At 39.3% G+C, this 27,611-nt stretch overlaps 1 protein-coding gene across 1 annotated transcript; it reads left to right on the top strand.

The window, feature by feature from the left end:
* Nucleotides 1–26,155, top strand: LOC124260065. The gene is made up of 5 exons (XM_046694314.1): nucleotides 1–62; nucleotides 13,134–13,202; nucleotides 13,548–14,082; nucleotides 22,807–22,890; nucleotides 26,103–26,155. Exons 3-5 carry the CDS (start codon nucleotides 13,581–13,583, stop codon nucleotides 26,153–26,155), a joined length of 639 nt encoding a protein of 212 aa, XP_046550270.1. The 5' UTR covers nucleotides 1–62; nucleotides 13,134–13,202; nucleotides 13,548–13,580.
* The last annotated feature ends 1,456 nt before the right edge of the window (nucleotides 26,156–27,611 follow it).

Raw genomic sequence — 27,611 nt, forward strand, 5'->3', positions numbered from 1 at the left:
GACGACAACAGCACTTCGACACATCCTGAAGATTTTCAACGTATTTCGTGAAGTCTTGTACCGTGAGTAGGTTCACTAACGTGTGTGTAATCAACTGGTAATGTTTACAATGGATTTGGAATCTGTATGGCGAAGATTATTGGCTAGTGACCGAGCTGAGACTGAGAAGTGGCAGACAGAAAACTTTGAAATGTTCTGTAATGTCGGTTGAAGACAACCCCGCCCAGGGTCGCCTCCCAACGAACGAACAACATTTGAATCCCATTTCTGGTGTCCTTTTCAGGAAATGAAACTCGGCATACAGATTCTAGTTTCTATATTTGCAATAATGAAATATTACCGATCTAATTTCCACCGACCTCCTTTCTCAGGACATGAAACTGAACACGGAAACTAAATATGAGCAGCCATATTGAAAAATCTGTTGTAGTCATAACTAGGCCACTTTTGTTTAAACTGAAATAACATTTGGTATTTGTGTAGTTGCCAAAGGTACTTATTCAAGTTTTAAGTTCTGTTTTTGTTTTTGGGTTGTTGTTTGTTTTTGTTGTTTTTTGTGTGTTTTTTTGCCCGTTTTTTTTTGGGGGGGGGTTGTTGTTTGTTTTGTTTTTGTTTTTTTGGGGGTGTTCGGCTAGAATGTATTATACCGGATACCTAGCAGGGTTAGGGTTAGGGGTGACAGTCCGTGAGGCCTAAAATTCACACCTAATAAATCCCACAAGGCCTAATTACAGTTTGCCCACATGACATAATTAATAAGGTATTTGGGGCGTGAGACAAGAGTTGGAGAGGCTGATCAGTGGACGGGGGTCACTATGTTAGGGTTAGTTTATTTAGTAATGAGACTTGTCTACTGTGAAAACATTAAGGTTTGATAGATGAAAGCACTTACCTACTGTTAATCTTAATAAGATTAGATCTATTATTGCTGGAGGAGTATTTACATGAAGTGGATATTAATCAGTTTCCTTCTCCAACTAACATGAGAAGGCTGAAACTTGCTATAGATTAGACATATTTGACTTTATGAAGCTGATCAAGCGTGAGCAGTCCAGGACCGAAGTGAGACTGACAAAGTAGAGAGGTCATACACATGAACCAGCAAGGAGACGTCGCTATGTAGCAAGTTGACCAGGGCTTGCTGTGAGCCAAGACCAGGCTAAACACTGGCACCATCATTGTCCTGTACTACACAGACTCAGTATCCCACTTACTTGGTGTTTGGGAACAGTGAATAACAATAAACATAAACATATCACTTTGTCACCTGTGATAATATGCTAAATAATACAGATTTTGTGGTGATAACATAATACCTAATAATATGTTGTTATGATTCCTGTGGTCAGTCCACCCTTATCCAATAAAACCAGTAATACAGAAATGATAAATCACTGTTAAAATAAACATTTCACAATCATATTTGATTTTTGTTGTTTCTTATGATTCACCCCTTCTGTGGTCAATAATGGACCAGTCCAGCAATAATCCACCGTAATCCCATAAAACCAGTGAGGCATGAAGTCCCACATAGCCTAATGAACTGTACCTACCTAATTGAATAATTTTAGGCCTCGTGGGACAACACCGGGTTAAGTTAGGGTTAGGGTTATTTTCATCTCAGTTATTTTATTTTTTTCACCTTCCGCGCTCGCATCACGTGACCTAATTAACTATGGCAGGCAGGTATCTGGTATAATGCATGTGTACCTTTTTTTCTTATCTAAAGTAACAAATATCGATCATGATCATTGACCTTCATTGTTTTACTATAATGTCCATGCCCGTTCCAAATGCATTTTTGTCTCAGTAAACAGTATCTCTTCCAAAAATGTTTGAAGAAAATGAACGTTGACACACAGGGGCTTGCTACGCAAATAAAACTGGCACCAAGGCAGTGTTCATGAATGGTGTTTCAAAGTAACATAACATTGGGTCCTGTGAGTTTCAGATGTCTGTCTGACCCACTGAAAATTCACAGGACCCATAGAATAAAAATTAAAAACACATTTCAGATTTAACATTTCTTATAACTGGCATTGAAATTATTAAAAAACGTAAAATTTATAAACAGCAAACAAGTGTGACGTGCCACATATGACAACTTCAATCAAGGTCATTGTGAAATATACAGTCGGGTTGTAGACTTCCACCGGACCGTCGGCTAATCTGACGGATTTGTTTGAGACGCTATTCGTGAAAACTGCAATGTATACATGGTATATATTGTCACTTAGAACTATATCATCCTTTTATATAGAGCTTAAACCCTGTCAGTGAAAATATATACCCTGATGACAGTGTTTTGCGTTTCAAGCCCCAGTTGCAGGGCATTGGCAAGTATGTTTCACATTTCACAAAGAGACACAGGAACTACCTTGAAAAAATCAGTACAATCACAAGACAATGAAGTTGAAGCGTTAACTGAATGCTGATAACCATGTGAAAATTCAGGGCATCTCAAGGGAATTCAACAATGGCACACATACCATAACATTACCATTAAAAGGTTTCAATGTTTTTAAATCAACATTTGACGTCTGGGCCGTCTTTATCCGACAAGTCTTTTTCTCTTGTCCGTTCACACAAAACGATACATTGTCGGGTTTTTTACCACCAGAAAAATTAGTTTGATGAATTTGTAAACTTTAGATAACTTAAGCCGACTCCTTTCTACGGACAACTTTTTTGGTCCTCAAAATTTGGTTCATCTGCGGGCATAAACTATATATGGGTCCAGGACAAATGAAACTGAACAGACTTGATGGTCATAACAAAATCTAAGAGACAACACTGACTGACTGAGTTTGGTTTTACATCACTTTTAGCAATATTCCAGCAATATCACAGCGGGGGACACAAGAATTGAGCTTCACACATTGTACCCATGTGGAGAATCGAACCCGGGTCTTCAGCATGACGAGCAAATGCTGTAACCCCTAGGCTACCCCACCGCCCCTCCCTCGACAATGACGTACATGGGGACTGGGTAACGGTCCACATTGGCACAGTTTCTTCAACCTAAACAGTGTGACATTACGAAGGGTGGCTTCACATCAGATGCCGTTATTTGAAAATGCCCCCAGCAGTTATTGTCTGATTGTAATAAAGTATCCCAGCTGGGTAGACTTTTTCGGATTTTCTTATACATGGATGTATCCGCTTTAGAAGTTTCACCGTTGACGTTTCAGGTTGTCTACTGATATGTTGTTTTAGGTGTTGGTTGTTGTTGGCGTTGAAGCCGTTATTTGAACTTACCCCTGGTATTATTTGTAGTGGTGACTATTGAGGGGGGAAACAACTACTATTGCAACATATTATAGCAATAGTCTATTGAGACCAACTATTGCATTGCAATATGGTTTTTCTCCTTAAATTGTCTCATTTGAAGTCATTTCCCAAATGAATGTATAGTATGTATAAAATAAACACAAGTTAAAGTAGTTTCAGTCTCTTTTAACTGACAAGACACCCAGATCAAGTAAACAGTTAAAACTTAAACCTATTGGTATTCACAATTTCAAACACAAGCGGTGTTTGCTGCCATGTTAGTTTAAGAAGTAACAGGGGCAGATAACTGTGAACTAATCTGGTACTTCCTGTATTTTGCTCTATGAAGTTTATCAGAAGAAGTCAATTACTAAACTATCGATAGTCACACATATTATCGATGCATCAATAGTTTTTCGTTTCAACCATCGTAATTGCTATCGGAGACTCAAGTTTAACAATTGCAATCTATCGATAGTTTGATGTATCGTTCCAGCACTAATAATTGTGAGATTGTAGTAAAGTATTCCAGCAGTGTACGCTTTTCTGTTTTGATTTTCTGGATGGTATGATGACTGATCCTATTTGATCCTGTTTTTGTGTTTTCACCTCAATATATTATCATGTCATGTAACAATCCTGAATGTGATGTCTATTGACCTATGATATTAAAAACACATTTGATTTATTTGAATCTGTCAACTAAATCAAACCTCACTTTGCCATTGCTGGAAAATTCTGAAAATTTACTTAGGTAAATACCAGTATACAGTTTTTAACTTTAGTGTACAGCAAATGCTTATATGTATTTCTTATGCAACAATGAAGTTCTGTTCGTATCCTTAAAACAGCGTTGACCCATTAGTTTTTTAGGAAATTAAATTTGCATGCAGTACAGCAACTAATACTCCCTTGCTGTAGCCAATGTTTCGTGACATAAACCTACACGTTATTTGTCATCATTCACTGGGTGGTCAGTTAATGATTTTATTACAAGTATAATTAGTGGTAGTCTGGTAGCACCACTCAGACTACCCAACAAAGGTTTCCATGTAGCATTTCTCATGTCTGGAGTATATACTTAACATGATAACTAAAGGTCTGATGTGGCAAATGTGTTACATTTTATGTAATATGTGCATGGAAATGCAGCAAGAGGAATTATCAGCTGATTTAAAAAACAAGTATCGTTCAAAGGATTGACCGATAACATGATAATTGATTAATTACATTTATCTTGCACAGCAGATTTGTCAAAAGGTAACTTACACTGAATACTGTCGTAAAGTGCCTGTGTAAAAACAATGTCCTTCCATCAAAGGATTAACCACCAATATGTTGATTGATTGCTCTTTGTTGTCTAAATAAATCAATGGTCGACATCATGCAAATAAAATTTAGCTGTCATATGTGCTATCTTGGGTGACCAATGAAGTTATACACCAATGGGGAAAACCTGAAACAGTCACATGACCAATTGAGAAACTGTCTCTAGTTAAAGTGGAATCTGTCTATTACGGACTGGCCTGGAACTGACTCATTTGTCCGGATTGTAAAGCAGTTTGGATTAGACAACTTTCATCAGCTACCGTAGGCACTGCCATGATGAGTTACCTCCCTTCGTTGTTAAGGACATGCAACAACTTGAATAGTTCTTTTTATCCCCGCAACACGCTTTATGGGAGTATTAAAATGGACTCCGTCCGTGCACTGCACTTTTGTCTCTTTTTCGAGCAGAACTCTAAAACAGTTCACTATTTCCTCACAAAACTTGGCACATAGATAGATCTGGTGGTGTACTGGTGCCTTTTGATAGTTTTGGAATTCTGAATAAAATATTGTTGGCATTTCCATGGCAACAAGTTTGACTTAGACTGAAATTAGTGGTAGTGCTCTTTTCCAGAGCTGAACTCTAAAACCGTTCAATGTTTCTTCACGAAATTTGGCACATAGATTGGTCTGGCACTGTACTGGTGCCTTTTGGTAGTTTTGGATATTTTGGTCACTTCCATGGCAACCAGCTTGACTAAAACTGAAATTAGTGGTAGTGCTCTTTTCCGGAGCAGAACTTTAAAAACCTTTCAGTACTATCCTTCCACTTTTCTATATACACACCTAAATCTTTGACATAGACATAATCATGAAGAAGAGTATTTTGCCATTGCGGGGATATTGATGACTTTGTCTTCTTGTTGTTTTTTATTTATACTCAGTAAGTATGGTATTTTTGTTCTTATCCTGACTCATGATCTTTGTGTATCTCCCTTTCCTATGCGAATGGTAGTGGAACACTTGAATCCTTTGTAGTTCCCTAAAGCAGACGTAAAAGTACACTCACCCACGAGTTACCACCCTTTTGCCCTTTCCCGTGCAGTCGTGTCACCAGCCTCACTTGTCACTCTCTCCCTTTTCGCCCAAGCGAATGATTGGGCGAGCACTGGAGTCCAGTATATGGCATTATATCCTTTTTATTTAGATCGTATTATTTTTCCTTATCCTGACTCATGCTTAATTGCTTGTCTTCTCCCTCTTGCGAACATAGTGGAACACTTGTATCTCCTTACTGAAGCTCCCTTCAATAAAACGTACGTAAAATCACTAATCACTACTCACCAAGAGTTATCCCTCCTTCCTGTTTTGGCGGGAACTGGCGCCACCGTTCCCCCACATGCTTCACTCTCTCCTTCTTCGCCCAGTGAGCAGGTTGTGAGAGCGCCTGTGTCTCCTTACGGCACTATATCCTTTCATTACTTAGTTAGTTACCTCTATTAGTATATTATAGAGGTTTAGCTAGTATCCTTCATCAATATGTTTTGATATTTTATTGTATTTAGCACTGTTTATTCACGGTGTAGTCCGTGTTTGTTCAGTAGTTTACGTTCATGAAAATATGTTCCAAATGTAAGTTACGTTTCTCTGCTGCTGACCCGCACCTAATATGCCCTAGCTGCACGGTACCATGTTCGTTCAGCTCACGCTGCAATTATTGCAAGCATTTATCTACTTGTGCTTTTAATAAATACCTTCTTTGCGTCCTGTGACGTGCCGCAGATAGGTCGAGAAGGGTTGATCCAGTCATGGATAATTCAGCCGAGTCCCTCACCAGTCTACTGCTGTCTGAAGACCCCCTACTGTCTGGTGTTCCGCTGGAGTTTCCCTCAAAGGAGAGGCGTGGGACGAAGTCCGCCACCTCCAAGAAGAGACCTGCTTCTCCAGACATCCCGTCGTCACAGTCTAAGACTCGGAGATCATCAAACACCCAGCGCAGGAAGTCAGCGCAGACAACCAGAACTTTCTCGGCCGAGATTGTTCCCTTGACAGAACAGGGTCTGTATGATGATCAGCTGATCATCATCCCAGAGGTTCATCGCAAGAAACGACCGGTCTCAGCTACGGTGACTTCAGCGCAGATTTCTTCTCAACCCGAGGTATCAACGCTGACGACAGATGACCGTCCCAGTGGGCCCTCCTGCGCCATCACTGCAGGAAGGGCAGCTTAGTACCACGCAGACCTTCAACCCGGGCGACTTTATGCAGCAGTTCTCCCAGCAGATCATGGAGCTGATGGAAGAACGCTACGCCTGGAAAAGAAGCCAGCCAGCCCAGGTCCCCGAAGCCTTCGCGAAGGCTCCAACGCAGACATCATCTCTAAGGGACCTACCTTCAACGCGGACTTCTGCCAACAGAACTGCACTCCCGGACCAGCCTGCGCCGAAGGTCGTCTCAACCATCCCCTGCGGCGGAGGACTCAGGACGATCAGCATCCGCTGGGTTAGCGTCAGGCCAACAAGATCCCCTGAAGCTTCGAGTCGGATGATCAATGTTCGGCGAAGGAGGAATCGCCATCCTCATTACTCTGGATCGGACAACCAGCCGCTGGCCAGGACCAGTCGCCAATCCCCAGATGCAAACTCAGATGATCAGCGTCAGCGAAGGACTTCAACAACAGTATCTAAGACATCTGCATCCCACAGAGCTTAATGAGGGATTCACCAGGACCTTCGCGAACCCAAGACGCAACTCTCCCATCCAACTCAACCATGACCGCCGATGTTCGCCCGGAATGGATGCTCCATCCAAGAGATCTTCACACAGATCTAAGAAAGGAAGTTACCAAAGATTCAAAGAGAAGTCCCAATTATTTTATATAAACAAGCAAGGGCTCAACCAGAATGAACCTACTGGATCTATGCTTTCAACTGTTCGACCTAATCGACGATCTGAACATCCACGTCAACATAGAGTTTTCCTGGCATGTCACATTCCAGGAGCCAAGAATGTCTTAGCACGCCGACTCTCCCATCCAACTCAACCATCGCCCATGGACGGAATGGATGCTCCATCCAGAGATCTTCACACAGATCATCAAGGAAATAGGAGCTCCGTATGATAGACCTTTCCGCTAGAGGGACCGCGATTCAACCAATCCCACGCTTTCCAACAATCAGCTAACAACATTCGTCTCTCCAGTCCCAGATCCACGAGGAACGGACGCCTCAGCATATCCTGGGAAGGTAGAAAGCGTTTTTCACATCATTGAACCTAGCGATACTACCGAGGGTATTACAGAAAATCATCAGACAAGGAACCTCCAACTGATTTTGATCGGCCTACTGGCCTGCGAGAATGTGGTTCCCCATTCTCATGTGGTTCCCCATTCTACATGAACTCGGACCACCAATACTGCAACTACCAGAGCGTCGAATCTACTAGTACATCCTCACACAAAGCAGGCGACGGCAACCCAAGGGCATTCCAACTTGCGTGTGGACTGTATCAAGGCATGTTTAAACAAGAGAGGGTATTCCGCCAGAGTGGCGAAAGCAGTCAGCACTTGCTTTTACGCAATTCTACACGCAACTTGTAACGACAACAAGTGGCGCAGCTTTGAGAGACCCACGCTGCTAAAATTGGATTTTCAGCTAGAAAAGCAACACATCCCTCAAGTGGCAGACTATCTTTGTCACCTACGCAAACAAAGCTGACTAAAAGGGTCTTCACTCTCAACATACCTAGCGGCATTGAGCTCAGTTATCACTATGAGGACGGGTGCCTTGAAGCTAACGAAAAAGTACCAGAGTTACTGGCCTTGTTACGCTCTTATAATTGGAGGACCAAAACAGAGATTTCAAGCTCCCGGGCGCGGGGACTCAATATCGCTCTCAGACATCTCACAAGTGACGCCTTCACTTAACCACTAGAGACGACATCCTTCGAATTCTTGGCACAGAAAAGCGCTGTTCCTGCTAGCCCTAGCAACAGCAGCCAGGATGTCGGAAATTCATGCTCTAGATTACGAGAGAACGCTTTGATGAAAATCAAAACACAGTGCATATGGGACTGCGATGGGATTTTATCGCTAAGAATCAACTGCCAGGTCAACGGACAGACAATTCCACATCCCAGCATTATCCTCCGTACTTTCGGGACCACATGATAAGCTTACTACTTATCCTTGTGCCCAGTGAGAGCATTGAAAGTTTATCTACATCGATCCAGAATGAGGAGACGCAAGTTTAAACGACTTTTCGTCCCGATATCAACAGCGACACCCGGACGGAAGTCTCCCGCGACTCACGATATCTATCTGGATAAGGACTGTCATACTACACGGGCCTACAAAGCAGCAGGACTCGATCCTCCAAGAGCCTCCAACCCACACTAAATTAGAATTAGGCTGGCATCAACACTCGCTCTACATCGGAATTGCTCGCCTTACCACGATCATGGAAGGCTGCTTCTGGAAATCGGACATGGTGTTTGCAAACCACTACCTGAGAGATATCACCACCGAGGACGTCTCAGGTATTCACCATTTCTGCCCACTGGTTGTTGCACAACAGTTGACAGTTCCCCACAGAAGATGAGTAGTCTCTCGCTTTCTTATCACATGACTTATCAAGCCTACACTCAGCAGAGTTCTGCTTAAGTCCCAAGGCACGTCTCTAGACTAGCATAAGTGATAAACCCAGTACTTGTAGGTTTACTCATACAGCAAAGGGTCGCTTCTCCACATGGAGACGCTTAAATCCACATTGTAATGTTAACAAAAGTAGGACCAAAAGTTAACAATTGTGGTTCCCCATCTAAAGGCAGCTGAAAGAACACGATTGCTAAACAGCAGCAGAGTTTAGCAGTAATACAGTGCCATGATGAAGTTCCCGTAGGGGGTATATATTGACGTAAAATTCATTAAATAAATCCTAAAGTGCTTTTCCCACCACCTTTTCCGTCGGATTCTACAAGCATTAAGCATGAGTCAGGATAAGGAAAAATATGTAATTTGATATTGAATAAAATTGATATTTTTATACTTATCCTGACTCATGAGAAAGCCCTCCCAACCTTCCCACTAGACACTTTGGATTTCCCTGTAAATTCAAGTGTCTGGCTCATATTCAGGAGAGAGTGAAGCATGTGTGGGGAACGGTAGCGCCAGTTCCGCCAAAACAGGAAGGAGGGATAACTCTTGGTGAGTAGTGATTAGTGATTTTATTTTGACGCTTTTATTGAAGGGAGCTTCAATAAGGAGATACAAGTGTTCCACTATGTTCGCAAGAGGAAGAAGACAAGCAGTTAAGCATGAGTCAGGATAAGTATAAAAATATCAATTTTATTCAGAAAATTACATTATTAAAATTACGCTGGGTATGGTATTTGGCTATAATTAACTTGTATTATATGTAAAACATTGAAGAAATTAATTGTATTTGTGACATATTTTCATCGTTATGTAACTTGTTTACATTTCATGTAATCTTGCAGTGTTTGCAGGCACAGGCTATCCGTGGCTGATCCTCACCTCCAATGCCCTTCGCGTGCATTAAACGATGTTCTTCCACCTATGCTGTACATATTGCATTGGTTTATCAAATTTACAATTTAATCAATATTTGTCTTATATCTATAGACGTGCCATGGATCGGGTGAGGAAGTCATCACAAGTCACGCTGATAAATCTGGAGACCAACCTGCTAACCCGTGATGTTGCTTGCTACTGCAGAAATTCATAATACTACTAGTGCTAACCCTCTGACCTGGCGCGACCCTGCTACATCTCTCAGATCTACATCGGAAGACTACGTTGGCTGAACGTCTACATTCGCTGAAGGTCATCTCAGTCTGATGACTTTGTCATCATGGAAGATGATGGAAGGCTGGCGAAGGCTAGCAACACTTTGAGATCTCTGTCTGCGAACCCTCAACGCTCGAGAACACCAAAGCATCCATCTCCAAAACCAAGCCACTCTAGATCGAGATCACACATCTCCCAAGGACATTTTGCGAGGACCAAGTTTGCAAAGGCAGGATTCATGAGAGAGGAGTACTCGTAGGGATGGATCACGAGACAGTTGTTCGCTAAGAGATGCATCGGGAGACAGGTTCGCGAAGAGATGATTCACGAGACAGAGGCTGTGAAGAGATATATATCACGAGACAGAGGTTCGCTGGAGGAGGAATCATTACGACAGAGGTTCGCCGCTAAGGAGGAATCTAGAAATAGAAGTTCGCGCAAAGGATGATTCTAGAGATGGAGATTCAAGAAGGGATGACTCTAAGGATAGAGGTTCATGGAAGCAAGGTTCGCAGGAAGGACGACATGGAGGCATAGTTCACGGACCGAGATTTTCTCTGATGAACAAGGTGACCTCGCCTTCCCAGACTCAGAGGTTACAGCTTGGATAGCCAATGGATTGAACTTAGAGTCTCCTTCTAAAGATGTGGATGAGGTCTACACATATAAGATGTGCAACAACGACTTTGACTCCTCGGGTGACTATTCCTCGATTGAACCTATATCCAAGGTACTTTCTAACCTACGCACGGCTTTTGTGAAAGCCGACTCGAAGTTCCAGAATCAGTATCTGCCATCCTTTAATCTGAGAAAAATTCCCATTATATCACATGGATTATAAAAGCCCGAATCTAGATACTAACATGAAGTTACTGGCCAGCGTAGAATATGTTTCCTAGACCTAATAGAAGATCTTGGAAGTCCAACCCTCAAGTTACCAGAATGGCCGAACCTACTCAGACATCCACACACCAAGCAAGTCAACAGGAACCCAACACTGTTCCAGCTACACGCGGTGGACCGTGATCAAAACCTTTCTGAAAGGAAAGAGGATACTCCACCAGAGCAGCAAAGGCAGTAACCTTAGCGCTACGCAGATCCACTCGTGAACTTGTGGGCTGACGGCGGCAAGTGGCAGACGCTTTGAGACATATGCAAAGCGGAAAGGCTTTTTACAGCTATGAAAGCTACTCATCCTCAAGTGGCGGAATATCTATGTCATCTTAGATATAATGTAGACGCCTGAAAGGTTCGACATTATCCACACATCTGGCAGCCATCAGTACAGTTATCACTATGAAGTCTGGCATCGTTTTGACGAAAGTACCAGAATTACTTGTTCTGCTGCGATCTTTTAAACTGGAGGACCAGCAAGAGACATTCAGAGCACCGCCTGGGATCTGAATGTAATTCCTGCGTCATCTCATGAGCGATGCCTGCAAACCTCTAGAACAGACTACCTTCGAGTTGCTTTACACAGAAGACTCTGTTCCTGCTTGCTGCTCAGATACATTACGCGCTGGACTTTTGAGGAACTAGATTTGACACGGGCACCATGCTGCAGTACATATAGGACTCCAGATGGGATTTATTGCCAAGAATCAGTTCCATCGCATTCAGCCCTATGTAACGATCCTCGACCAGAGGATACGCAGGGACTTATGCTTGTGTCCTGTCAGAGCCCTGAAGATATATCTTCAAAAGACTAAAACAAGGAGAAGAAAATTCAAGCGCCTATTCATCCCGTTATCTACAGAGACATCAGTAGAAATCTCAAGAACGACAATATCGTTCTGGATGAGAGCCGTATATTGAGAACCTACCAAGCAGCAAGACTAGAACCTCCAAGAGCTTCCAACCCACACGAAGTCAGAGCACTGGCATCAACACTAGCTCTGCACTAGCCAATCAAGACATCTCCGGCATTCACCAGTTTGGGCCTCTCGTTTGTAGCACAGCAACTAACGGTTCAACAAAGGCTGAGTTGGAAATCTCACCCTTTGTCACGATGACTTGTTGATAACTTTTACTAAGGAAAAGTATTAGTTTGAAAGTCCATGCGCACAGTCTAGGCCAGACTAGCATGATTGATTAAGACTCTGTACGGGTAAAGATCTTACCTGTACATTAAGGGGTCGCAACTCATTTATGATAAAGATCTTATCATAATCTATGGGTTGTTAAGATAATAAGTAAGCAGAAGATACTAGTATATCTCAAAAACTTGTCTGAGATGGAAGTAAGACAAGAAAGTGGTCCCCCTGAGTTATAATGGAACATGGAAGGATTAAGGATCTAGGAAATGCCGTTACGCAGTTCCCATGGGGGGGATACAGGATGTATCTAAGGACAGCTGATGAATCCACGAAGTGGCTTGTCCCAAGACCAATCCGAAGGATTCTATAAGCAAAGATTATGAGTCAGGATAAGGAAAAATATGTAATTTTCTAAGTAAAATTAATATTTTATACTTATCCTGACTCATGAGGACAAGCCCTCTCCGCTGGAATCATTTCGGATTTTATAGTAGGTCCAGGTGCATGGGCAGAAAATCAGGAGAGAGAGTGACAAGTAAGGTTGGTCACATGACTGTTTACGCGGGAAAAGGGAGGTAACTTGTGGGTGAGTGTACTTTTGCGTCCACTTTAGGGAACTACAAAGGATTCAAGTGTTCCACTACCATTCGCATAGAAGAGGGAGATAAGCAAAGATCATGAGTCAGGATAAGTATAAAATATCAATTTTACTTTAAAATTACATTATTTTTGTTTTTATTCATTTGTTGTAGCATTCAGCAGAATCATTCCACGTCATTTCATTTCGCCATGAAGTTCTTCGATGAGACCACATAAGGCATGTGTGTGCATATGAATCACGTTGGTAATCTATAAAATGTCTAGACATTACAGTCATGTTATAAATTCACTGAAGCAGATCCTGTACTTTTTATAAAGTTCCAAAATGCGTAAAATATAATGATGAATTCATGGATTATACGACAAAAATATAAAGATGTATTTGACTTCAGGGTTCTTTTCAGTCGTAACATTTTGTATCACTGGCAGATAAGGTTTAACTTCATATTCTGTTCATTTCTTATCATAATAATGAAAATAGAAATATTAATGAGTGAAAAAGATTTCATCAAGCTGGCAGACAAGTCTGTTTTATAGCATAATTAGATTCTCCATTATTTTCACAGATAGTGCTTGGTGACAAAAGAAGCTAAGTTGTGATGGCCAGCCACGATAAGGACAGTGGACATCTGGCCACTTCCAGACGAAAGTCTGAGGACAACTTGGCCCCTTCCAGTGGGCAACCTGGAGGTCTGGTGGCCCCATCCAGTGAACAGCCTGAAGGTTGGTTGGCCCCATCCAGTAAGCAGCCTGAAGGTCGGGTGGCCCCTTCCAGTGGGCAGCCTGAAGGTCTGGTGGCCCCATCCAGTTGGCAGCCTGAAGGTCGGGTGGCCCCTTCCAGTGGGCAGCCTGAAGGTCGGGTGGCCCCTTCCAGTGGGCAGCCTGAAGGTCACAAGGGCACATCAAGATTGAGAGGTGACTTGCCTGTTTCTGAAGTTGACATATCCAGTTCAGATGAGGAATACCTGACTGCAGAGGATGACTCTGGTAGCAGCAGAGTCAGTTCAGACGAGGAACATGAAGGTCACTTGGTACTCGCAGGTTCAGCTGAGCATGAGGAGGTTCTTGAGCTGGAGAACCAAGCAATCACTCTGAGTACAGGTGGGTGTCATTGTTGGTTTGATGAACATTCTCGAAGTTGGGGAGTAAAAAATTATGCACACAACTTTAAGGATGACAACTTCTTGTTTATTGCATAGAGGCTAGAGCAATGTTGCAATGTAGATTCATACACTATAGCTAAAAGTGACTACCAACAGCCAAGACATGCAGCAAATCAGCCATCACAGATCACCAACAAAATTTCCTTATCCAGTTTAACTAAGACGAAATCCTGTCTCCTATCCACTGAGAAATCAGGAATCCACGAAAAGAAAACTTTGAATGCTATTGAACTTTGCCATCACAAACCCTTGATTTACAGATACCCAGGATACTCATATATATATAAAGTTTGGTTTGAAGATCTGATTTATAAACTAGAAAAAATAGGGGTTTCAGGCTCTTTACTGAAATGGTTATTTGCAAGACAGAAAACAACAAGTTGTTATAAATGGATTTCAATCTCATTTCCTCAGTGTTAATGCAGGAGTACCACAAGGTTCCGTTTTAGGCCCATTATTATTCCTGATATAACGATTTAGTTGTTAACATTGATTTATTCGCTGATGACACATCCCTTTTTATTATTGTGTAATATAGATGTGGAAAATGAAATCCATTTTTTACTTGTATGTCCTTTGTATAAAGATTTGTGTACGAAATATATAGCTGAATATTATCTATGTAAGCCACCTACATTAGCATTTAAACTACTTCTTTCATCAACTGACCAGCATGTAATAATAAAGCTGTCATACTATATCAATTATGCTCTTATTAAACGTAACAATCTGATAAAAGTTTTATAGGTCCATCGTGATTTCACTACTTGTACATAATTTACTGCCTGTATCATGATTTGCTGTTTGGATCACCACCACCGTGATAGACCTTTCCATGGCTTATTTCATGGGCGAAACGCCATTTTGTGGCAGCCATTAAGCGCTGCAACGATGAACTGGTCTGTGCTATTTGTAACGCCGCGGCAATCTATGACGTTGCAAACAAGTCTAGATGGTGCCCAGTCAACGCTTACGCCACGCGAAAACAACGTCTACTTTACAGGTTCAATTACATCTCGCTTTTAGGGATTTCTGATGTCATGTCTAAAACAAACATTGCAGGTAAGATATATTTAAAGTACTAAAGTTTAAAGAAATGACCAAGTAATGTCAATATCATGTGCATTTTGTTGTAACTCGGCTATTGTATTGTGCACCGAAAACTGAAGGCCTTTAAACGAAGTTGAATTTAACGATGAAACTGTATGTAAACTATAGGCACGCCTGTATCTTATAAGGCCTGCGCGCTCTGAATTTGAACTTGCCTGTATTTTCAAATATGTATAGGGCATTTAAATATTTCCAAACATATTCCCCTAATGTTGTCTTGTTTATATTTTGATTTGATATGTCAAGAACCATCGTCAAAATTTATTATTTAGCTATATAAAGATTATTTCAAGATTTACACACGGTAATCTCTTACTAAATGCTCACAAATGACTACGCTTTGACTATACCTTGACCAAATAATTTGTGAAAAATACCTTCTACTTTTTATCTACATATTTGTGTTATTAAAAGTACTAGTATATTTCTTATTTATCTCACACAAATTAAGACGTTCTCTTGTAACTAGAAGTAACAGCTGGTTAAATATAATTAGGTCAGATAGTTATCTCAATCTGTAATGAGGCTAGGTCAAATGTGATGAGTGGGTATGGTTATTATTGTACTTTCTGTTACAGAGTCACTACCTGAAGGCAGTGCCAAGTGGGTTACCAATAATACTGGAAACTGGACTCAGATAGGATATGAAGATATTATTGACTACCTCATTAAGTCCCACTCATTTGATTCCAAGGAAATGAAAGCTTTTCGAGCAACATATGCATATAATTATGTGCAGAATGGATGGTTAGGTGATATTCAAAGCATTGTGGAAAATGAAGTTCATTATCTTAAAGCCCTGTGTGTCACCCTCTCAGCCAGGAGCCTCTACAGTTCCTTACAATGCAATGCATGGATTGCTGCAAGGAAAGATGGTACTGTATTAACTGCATGTTGCACTTGCCCAGCTGGTCATGGAAGGTCATGTATTCATGTTGCAGCCATTATGTATGCTGTACATCTAGCCTGGTTACATGGATATGCTGGTAAATCTTGTACTGATTTACCTTGTACATGGGGACGAGGGACTGACAGCAATAAATTACTCAGTGAATTAAAGGCCATGAATTTCAAGCATCCAAAAAGATCTGATGATCCCAGTCAAGCTGCAGAAACGTCTACATCATCGAAAAGCAAGCCCTACAGATTTAAGCAGTTTGTTACCACAGAAGACTTTACTGAGCATGTAAATAATTCTCCACTTTGTTCTCTTTGGAAACTGAAGGGTACACTTCTCCATAAAACATTTTCAGCCACTGAAAATGTAAATCCTATCTGCAAGGAAACGTCAAATGATGAATCAAGACATGGATCTCATGATATTGATTATAGCAAGACTGTCACAAAATTGGAATGTTCTGTTTGCCAGGAATTTTATGACAAGTATGTTAATCTTCCAGAGTACAAAAGAGAAGAATTAAGTAATTTAACATTAAACCAGGGTGCATCATCAAGTCCGCTATGGAAAGACAGCAGCATGAGTAAGAATACCAGCATCAAAGGCCAACAGTGTACCTAAAACAAGTAGAGGCGACCCTGAGAAATTCCTGAACAATCACCTGTATGAGAGATTTAAGGGTAATGACAACACTGCTTATGGAGTGACCCATGAACCCATAGCAAGGGCACATTATCAGGATATTTCTGGGAAGAAAGTAATGTGTACAGGAACTGTTATATCATCACATGAACCATTTCTGTCTGCTAGTCCTGATGGAATCATTGAAGATTCTGCAATATTAGAAATAAAATGTCCTACAACATCTGTGCATGCAATGATTGACTCAGGAAAAGGTGATGTTCGAAACATTGAGAGTGAACTAGTTCTTTACTCAAAAAAGGGAGAAATGGATATTTCACTCAGGTGCAAATGTGTATGTTCTGTACAGGAAAACATCAGTGCACATTTCTTATGTGGAGACCAGAAGAACATGACAGAGTCCTGCATGATGTTGCATATGATTCCAGCTTTGTTGACAATACACTGTCTAGATTAAGAGCGCTTTATTTTAAACATATGCTGGTCCTGGTTGGTTGATGACTTCAAGGCAGGTCGGTTACCGTGTTGAGTGAGGAATACAAGCAGTTCTGTGTGTCACCGTAGCATGTGTAGTGTAAATAAAGCTGTAACAGCATCAACACATAAATTACACAGCTATGCGAAGTTTGTTGTTTTGTTAGAGCTGAGTCAATAAATTGCTATCTATCTAATTGATGTGATGTATCTACTATGTTATTGACTTACTGTTGATGTTAAAAAGAATTTGTATATAACCTGTAAACGTGTACATTTCCTTCACTCACTGACACTCAAATGAATAGTAATAAAATCAAAGTTGTGTATTATGAATTGCTGATATTCTATGAAGAAAACTACAGTTCAAGTCAAATACTATTTCACATGCTAGTAACTTAAAAAATAAATGTTTAACATATTTAGGTTGAATAATAAAATACAATGTACCAGTATGAAATGAATATGTGTTTTTGTTTTTAATGAACATGATCAGTATTTATATCTCATGTAATTACTCACACTTAAGATGAAATGTTTAACCCCCCTGAAGCAGGAATATTGTTTTCACACATATCATGGGACAACATATACAGTTACAGAAACTTGTGAGATTTTCCTAGTGGCCCAAGTGGTGATGTATCTGTAAAACAAAAAACACTTTTGGTGATCACTAACTGCTATTGTTTTCTCCAAAATATCATCGGCCCAAAGACAAAAGTGGTGGCCATCTGCCACTGGTAGTTTCTATCACTGTATATATGGTGCCATGCAATATGGCAGTCTAAGGGTTAAGGTGATTTACAAGTTTGATTTCATTGAATATCTATAGGTTGGTATTTAAACATAAAACAGCAATGATAACAAAAATCAAGGTGAGGTGAACATTCAGTTTAATGATTTAAACATCAATTCAATGAGACTATGTATTTATAATTTATCATTCTTGTTGGTGAAATATCACATTGCAAAATCACATACATCTCATAAGCTTAAGCAGCCTACTAGATGTCTGAAACATACATGACTACTCAGTCTTTGTCCTTGATGAGTTCTGGTCTGAGGTTACACAGGACTGCACACACTTTGACTATCTTATCCAACTTTTGAACGGAATTAAGAGGTAGAACCTGATTCAATATTCTGTAAGACTTCAACCTGGCAATTGCTCTTTCTACATGTATTCTTACAGATGCAATTCTTCGTGTTTCTATACACTCTGTAGCACTCAGTTGTTTACGACCCTTCATAAAAGCAGGAATGTTCAGTTTCACTCTTCTAGCATAAAGTTCATTGCTTATTGTAAAGCCTCTATCTGCCATTACCTCATCACCAGGTAACAAGTAGTTTAGAAAACCCGAGTTCTTGGTGATATACACATCACTTGCACGACCCCATAGCATCTTTGAAACATACATAATATATCCATTGGGAGCAATCGCAAACAAGAATTTTGGCAGTATTGTGACTTTTATATGTACTGTAGGTTTGAGCTCCTAACCTTCAATGAAAATGGGCGTTGCAAGAACATTTCTGTACAGTCAATAATGCAGGTAGTGTGTGGATAGGTAGTCTTAAAGGACATTGGCATTGCAGATCTAATAACATCTCTTGGGAGCCAAACAATGCAATCCTTTAGCTTTCTGGCTAAAATTGAGATACAAATTCCAAAAATTTTACTTGCTAATTAAGTGGAATTTGAAAAATCTTCTGCCGAGATCATGAAACTGAATTCCAAGCCTAAGTCTCATAAGTGTGAGTAGTGTTTGATCTGAGAGTGGCATCTTAATGTTTGACCGCAGTACAGATGTAAGATAAGTTATTATTGACAGAAACACTTGTAGAGTAAGTCCAGTGTAAAACACAGAATCAGTGTTAGTCTTAATACTGTCTGCAGAAAAGGCAGGAAAATTAACCTGAACAGAGAGACATTCTTTGTTTTGGTCGTGTAGTGCTGGGTTGCATAATGCTGATCTACTGACTTGTTAAAATGAACCTGTACTCCTACAGTTCTGTTTGGAACTTTTATCATAGGTCTGTGAAGACAAAAACAAGACTTCTGTTTACAACAGTCACAATCACTTGGTCTGGAGTCATCATTCTCCTTTTCCTTCTCTTCAGCTTGAGATACAGGTTGATCTGTCAGTTCAGCTTCAGCATGGCACTCCTCAGTCAGTTGATTGCTCCTTGGGGTCGAGAAACATCAGAGAGAGGGTGTCGGAAAATGGTCCTTCTTCCTTGTGTCACCTGGAGAGTGGAAAGTTAAAAGTATAACAGGCTACTATACATTTACATCAATGAACAGTAATAAATAGTTAATAACATAATTGTCAAAATAACTTTACGTTTAATACATCACTAGTAGGACTATATTGTACATTACATTAAACTTAAAGTACACTAACCTTTCTTTGATATCCCAAATTTAAGACTGGATCAGGATTTTGTTTGCTTGGATGGCCATCCAAAAATGAATTGAGCATATCTGAAAAAGAAATATAAAAATAAAATAAGTACATTTCTATTTAGCCAATGTCACTCCAGTAACTACAATGGGTTATCACATTTTCAACAATTTTTTTCACTCCTGTTAAACACTAGAGCCGTTAAATAAAGAAATTCTTTACATCCCTGTACTATGTGTACACTAACGATACACGGAGGGTAAAGTAATTAAAGCAATAATAAATTACATAATAAATTAATCCAGTAATGTTATTAACTAATTTTAAGGAAAGATATATTGAGTAAATAATGATAAATAGACTGTTTCCTCTCAATCTTTTGGGCATATTGCAAGATATCAGTAAGTTTCTACAATACAAATGTCTCTAGAATAATGATTTGTAGCACATAAGGTTTTAAAATGTTGGAATATTTTACTAGTAAAAATTGTCGCTCAACCCTTTGTTGCATAGCTTTACCCTATAGTGCATTCAGCACCTCCTATACTGTAACATAGGAGGTACGTAATGCTCTGAGATCTTTAGCTTACGAGCTTTGAGAAACAGGGTCCAGCACTGTAGGCCCTACATGAATAACAAAATATCTAACGCTTCATTATCTCTAGTTATCAGATGGGATAAACTATTGTGCCACTAATTATCTTGATAAATACATACCACACTGCTATCAGATGGGTGAAAATCCTTCCGATTAACACGTGACACCCAAACACGGCGACGATCTTCATTCACAGGAAACCTATGGAGATGATAGGGAAACAAACAAGGGCAGTCCTTCGGTGGCAGTTTATGGACTGTACAGGGCAATTCCTTCCATATCGTAGATTTCTCTGGCTATTTGTACAGTCTTTCATAGCACAAATTCTCCCTGATCCACGCTCATAAGGCCTACCTCTGTCCCGAGACATATTTTCGAAAAGAACAAGCAAGTTGCCAGACGTAAAACGCCAATGTCAATTTGCAGCCGCTTTTTAATGGCGGACGACACTAAGCGCCACCACAAAGGGGGATAACTGAGAGTGGCAACGGAAGCACTGCTCCGTGGAAAGGTCTATATGACCGCCTATAAGCCAGAATTTTGAGGACCAAAAAGCAGTCTGTAATTACTACTTATTGCACCATATGTATAATGTATATGTATAACTCCAATGTATATGGGCCAGAGGCCTTTTGTACAATAAACATCTTTGACTTTGATAACCCTGATGTTACTGCTACTTACCTCAATCATGACTTAGAAAAATTGTTAAATGGGCTAGAGACTGGAATGTCGTTTTCAATCCTAACAAAACCAAAAGCATATCATTTTCACACAAACAACCACCCAGTAGACTTCCTGATCTTCACATGAATAATATCAACATTAAAGTAGTTTCATCATAAACATCTTGGTTTAACATTGCAAAGCAACTGTAATTGGTACCAATCCATTCTATTACTTTATTGGGAATTGATTTGTAGATAGCTTCCGCAAATATGTACGTGTTCGGGAGAGGCATTTATATAAGCCCACTGAGCTTGTTTGCCATTCACCTTTCTTTCTCTTGAAATAAAATATTATGTTTAAAACATTACGAGACTCTATCATAGCACACTATCACCCTGTTTTAAGTGCTTAATCCATCCTGCTTACTGGCTTCATTACCTTTTCTATTTGTTGTCATTAATACCGCCTGGTCTCATCTAATTATGTCTGGTGTAATGCACCGTGATGTTGCTGGAATATTGCTAAAAGCGGTGTAAAACCAAACTCAGTCAGTCAGTCTTCTAATTATGTGCCACTTGTGATTAAATTACATGCTGTTGTTAATGTTAATGTGCTGTTTGTCAGAACATACTATGTATATATGTATACTTATGATCACTTGTTTGTAGTCACTTTCTGCCTAATAACAGTGTAACAATCGACATAGAAACACCACTGTAAGCAAACACAAGAAGTTGTCATCTATAAAGTTTTATGCTTCATTCTTGGTGTCACGTTGTACTGGGCCTCCATTTTGTCACCCTGATTGTTTATTTCAAATAAAATACTCCTAGGGGCATTATTCAAAATGTAATGCATAAACAAAACCGAATTGTTTGAGGTATCTTATTTGTGTAATTACACAGAATTTTGGATCAAGCACCGATTCAAACAGTAATTTGAATTTCATTCAGATTGACATTTTGTCATGGGAACTTAATCTTGATGTCTTTCTACCCTGTTTTTATTTACTTTACTTGTTCAAAGATGTCAATATTGTGTTCCAATTTCAAATGGAAACATTTCTATTTTCACCAATTAATATTGATTGCCACAGCGGCTTGTTTAAGTGAAAAATACAGGCTTTAATATCAAACTCTTCTTCACCGAAACTGACATATTGTTCAAATATTTGATGTTCTTAGCCTCTTTTTTACAAAGGAGTAATGATTTGATTTTAAAAATCTCAAAATGGTTGCAATATTGTCCGAAGTTCAATATGTGAAATCACTTAAATATCCAAATATCTACCACATGCCAAGTTTAACAGGATTTTATTTCTCGCAAACATCCTCTTGTATATCTAAAGGCGGCTATTTAATCCCATTGTATCCATTCTGTTACAAATGTTATAAATACTGGACCCATTTGCAAACAAGGCTTTGTTTCTGATATGACATCACAGTTTCTTGCAGTACAAACTTCACACAAAATGCATCTTGGTAATGAGAAATTACAGAAAAAACTGCCCCATGTAAACTTAGGAGATCGTGATACCAGTGATTCTCAGATTTGGTTCCTATCATACTTACAGTTTGTTCATGCTCTGATATTTAATACATATCATTGTTTACCAGTGATTCAGATTTGGTTCCTAACTTCATATTGTCCTTTCAGTTTGTACATGCTCTTATATTTAATACATATCATTGTTTATAGTAAGTTTTATAATCAAGAGAATACCAGATAGATTGAGGCTGGATCTTTAGAATGATGTTCATCAAACTCTTAAGCTCTGCAAGCAGTATTAAATATTTTATTCAGTGTGGAAAGAAAACTCCATGGTTACCATGGTTACTGATGATTCCTCCTGTTTGCTGTTGACAGGTGAACAGCGTTCAGGAACATGGCTTGCTAACACATTTTCAACATCGTCACTGGAGGGGCGGGACAAAGGAACACTGGGGAGAGGTGAGTGTTGATGGCGGAAGGGTCAGTAAGTGACCAGATCTTGTTCAAAACTATTTGGCGTTTTAAACACCTGTGACCCGAGGAGAGAAAAGTTCACATACTGTGGAATTCTTTTATTGTACCAAATTAATCATGTGAAATTTTGCCATTTTTCCTCACAAGCTAGGAGGTTCAAGCTAGGAGGTTTTCAGTGCTTTCAAATCATTCACACTATGATGAACCCATCCAAATTGACATTCTAGTCCAGGAGGAGGAATCTCAAAGGGGCCTAGAAATGGGGATTTCGTAGCCTCCCAGTACTGATTTCGTTTGACACTATTTTTCAGTTAGTATGATGTATTCGGCTCATGAAAAGGCCTGTAATACTCTCAGATTGTGGTATCAGGGGTTTTACAGGCCATTATATATGTAGTGGGGGTCTGCGAGCATTTTGTCAAATTTGGGTTTGCTGCCCGACAACACTTCAAAGTTAATCATGAATAGTTTTACTACTATCAATCTGATCACTTTCATTTTGACTTCTGTGTACTGCTAAAAGGATATAGAAATTATTTGACATAATTTTGTTTTGAAAAAATCAAAATGGCCACCATTTTACATTGTCGTGTTTTGCCTTCTCAGCGCTTAAATCTACATAAAAATGAACACCAGATGTTTCCTTTTACATCCAAAGTCGATACTTTCGACGTGTTTTGATACTTATTTCTCCTAGAGTGATGGCTTGGGCACACAACAAGTCATTTGGTTGGTCATGTCAGGGTAATTTAATGTTTTACAGCTTATTCTTTGAGACAAAGGAGGTATTTTAGCGATTCTCCGACTTTTCATGGAAATGTATGAGAGTGATTTATTTAATGGCAGATCACATTATTTTTCTTACAAAAACAAGTTGTTTTGTTTTCTCTTTACTTCTAGAGTGACGGCATATTATTAGGGATTTTTGTATATTACCCAGGAATTCAAAAATGGCCGCCATTGTAGTTTAACTACATATACTTATCTGAGGACTAAATTTTGTACTGAAGTGAAATCCAAACAAATCATTTGGTGTCTAATGTTTAATACAAGTATAGGAATAGAGCTAGAATTTCAATGATAGGGTCAATCAAAGCTTCCACTCCTACAAAATATTTGATGAAATAACATTATCCAAAAGTGTTTGAAAACTATGCTTCATGGCCGATAACTACGTCTAAGCTTTGGTTGTAGGCATTCAAATTGTTCTATCAGATAACTCTTAATCACTTTTGATACATCTATAAGCTTGCAATTAACCCTTCTTTTCACTTTCTTTCATTTCATATGTTACATCATGTCACAATCGGACCTGTAGAGATCCAGGTTAGAATTGAGTCTTCATTAACCCATGCTTGTCGTAGAGGCTACTAACGGGATCTGGTTGTCAGGTTCACTGACTGGGTTGACACATGTCATCGTATCCCAATTGCGCAGATTGATGTTCATGCTGTTGATCCCTGGATTGTCTGGTCAGACACGATTAAATACAGACTGCTGCCATATAGCTGGAATATTGATGAGTGTGGTGTAAAACTAAACTCACTCACTCACTCACTCATGTCAGAATCAGGTCATCTACTGGCAACAAGTCAAAGGTGTTCAGACAACAATCATCTGCCATACAAAAGACATGCCTATGTGCACACTATATCATTCTTTCTGCTGGCATGCTGACTTTGCATTTACACGATGTCAGTTCAACCAATCCATGGGGAGCAGGATCTCCCGACATCAGAATAGGGATAAGCTGACCATCACAAATGCTCCGACCATGGTCAACTGGTGAAAGAATGTTCATGATTGGTTGCAGAGACTGTTGCCAAACATGGACTTGGTAGTTTACTCTCATCAATGTGATGTTTTAGACTGTTGGATGTTGGTGCGAGGTTTTCATTCCATATCTTGTGTCATCTACAGACATCACTGGATTATTTGGTACATGCATAGAACTCACAAACTGGCCACAAGATGTAATGATTGTTTCTTGAACATCAAATTATCCACCAATTGTGTCAATGTTTGTTGGTGATTTTCAGAGGACTTCTGTAAAGTCAATTCCCAATGTCAAACGTTCTACACGTTCTAAAATAAGTATACTAGTTAAACTACAATGGTGGCCATTTTGGTGGCCATTTTAAAATTCTGGGTAATATGTAATAATTCCAAATAACATGCTGTCACTCTAGAAGTAAAGAGAAAACAAAACAACTTGTTTTAGTAACAAAATAATGTTAACTGCCATTAAATGGAAATCGCTCTCACACATTTCCATGAAAAGTCGGAGAATTGCAAAATAAAACCCTGTCTGTAAAACATTGATTAAAATTACCATGCTATGACCATACAAAATGACTTGTTTTGAGCCCAAGCCATCACTCTAGGAGAAAGCAAGTTTCAAAACACATCAATGAGTATCAACTTTGGAATGAAAATAGAAACATTCAGTGTTCATTTTTTATGTAAATTTAAGTGCTGAGAGAGAACAAAACACGACAAAAAGCTAAAAATGGTGGCCATTTAGATTTTTTGTAAAACAAAATTATGTCAAATAATTTCTACATCCTTTAGGAATTACAAAGAAGTTAAAATGAAAGTGTTCAGATTGATAGTAGTAAAACTATTAATGATTAACTTTGAGATGTTGTTCGGGCAAAACCCAATTTGACGAAAATGCTCGCAGACACACACCCCCACATAAACATGCTTTTGGTGACTGCTCTGTGCAACATATTCCTGATTACAGTGAGCTAGAAGCTGTTCCAATATCTTTGGATTCCCTCTTATTTGTAAACTTTGTTTTGAATTTTCATCCTTTTCATCCATTATTCAAAGAACCGCTGTTTTATCTTAGGTTAGAACTAAAGCAGTTACTTGAAGACAGAAATGATAGATCGGCCATTTTGGTTCTGATGCTGCTGTGTGAGAAGACAAATTGAACCTGACCAGGTTAGACAGTGGAGATGGAGACAAGGGAAATGGACAGGATGGTCAAAACTGTTCAAGACCTGATGCCAAATGCTACACGTTCAGGCATGTACAAAGCCGCTAAAAGTTTGAGAGGTACATTCTTCACTAGAGGGATACACTGTTGGCTTTGCCCATTCTTCAATTATTGATGCTTGTGCCTGTGCTATGTTCAATATCAGTCCAGTCTTTGTTTTGAAGAACTGTAGTGATGACTTTCTGTTTGAAAGAGTACAAGGTGAAAAAGTTGAAGAAACAACAGTTGATGACCATCTCCATCTGATATATGTCTCAGATAATTATGATGACCTACTTACCACAAGGTTTGCAGATTCTGTTAAACAAGGAAAGTTTTCTCAATCAGTCACACATCAAGTTCTCAAACGAGACACAACAGCTTTTAAACCGCTCAACAAACTTTTAGTGTGATCGGACAAAGCACCACCATCATCATAATAAAACTGATTCTAAAGATGAACTTTGGTTTCACAGAGAGAAAGGAAAATGTTTTCTGTACTGGGCAGTTCTTGGACATAATGCACATCTAGTTACAGATATAGAACACACAACTGGAGAAGAGTTGTCTCAAGAGGAGATTACTCAAGCTATGGAAGGCTGTGCACAAAGTGTTCGTAACATTACAACCTGTCGTAACACTGTAGTTTATCATCGTCTTACGAATGTCATAACGATCCACAAAATGTTCGTAACATTACAACCTGTCGTAACTCCATAGTTTATTATAGTCTTACGAGATGTCATAGCGACACGAATGTCGCTACGTCGGATCTGTGATACCTGAGCTCACAAAAGAAGAACAGGGCTGCAGAAAAAAAAATGTCCTTTAAACATCTACCTGACAGGGCATTTAGCAATCTTTTCATACTTGTACGGAATAATGATTTTGCTTTGTTTGGTCATATTAGACCATCCTTAAAACGCAATTTTCTGTCAATACTAAAACGTTAACAGACTTTGTTTTGCTTCGGGAGGGGATTTGCCCTAAATTTGGTAAAAATATTAGGATGTTTCATATGTCCCATTGTCAACAGTATATTGTTGTAGGTTTCCGTTTTGGAAAAGGGTGAGAAGTATATCAAAATTTAGGCCCAATTCTTAAGCTACCTTTTACCTACTTATAAACTCAAATTGTTTGGTGCAAAGTCCTCTCAGTATGCAGCTGTTACCCTTTGCGGCTCTCTGCCTCTTGATCTAAAACTAGTACTAACTCTGCCACGCTTCAAAAACAGACTCAAACACACACCTTTTTCACACTGTTTTATAAATCCTTGTATTTTCCTTTACATATGAACCGTGACTCTTCAGCGCTTTGAGCATTGCCCTTGTGTGTGGTGAAAGTCCGCGCTATACAAAATAGTCATTATTATGTTATTTATTATTATTATTATTACCTCTAAATCGAGAATGATTTGTGTATCTGCATGCTTAATGTAAGTATTTCCGCACATTGCCATTTTAGTCAGGGGACATGAAAAAGTCAAAATACAAAATAACCCTGGCCAAATATGACAATAATTTTTAGCAAATCACGTCAATGAAGAAGTAGAGATGACAGATGACTTAAATAAAATGCCAGTGATTTTTCTGGACAACTGTAAATAGAATCCCATCACAGATAATGTTTTCACAAAAACTATCACTATGAATATAACACAAAAACAGTATAACTATGTACAAATATCACTTAAAATAACAAATGAGACAACAAAATGGTTACA

The sequence above is a fragment of the Haliotis rubra genome, unplaced genomic scaffold, assembly GCF_003918875.1.
Source record: "Haliotis rubra isolate DU_JTF1 unplaced genomic scaffold, ASM391887v1 Scf1186, whole genome shotgun sequence".
Taxonomy (NCBI): domain Eukaryota; kingdom Metazoa; phylum Mollusca; class Gastropoda; order Lepetellida; family Haliotidae; genus Haliotis; species Haliotis rubra.

Excerpts from the sequence above, each read along its gene's own strand:
- LOC124260065 (XM_046694314.1), top strand. The coding sequence starts at position 13,581 with ATGGCCAGCCACGATAAGGACAGTGGACATCTGGCCACTTCCAGACGA. Across the intron at positions 14,083-22,806 it reads AGCAATCACTCTGAGTACAG|GTGAACAGCGTTCAGGAACA; the intron begins GTGGGTGTCATT and ends TGCTGTTGACAG. Across the intron at positions 22,891-26,102 it reads CAAAGGAACACTGGGGAGAG|AGTACAAGGTGAAAAAGTTG; the intron begins GTGAGTGTTGAT and ends TCTGTTTGAAAG.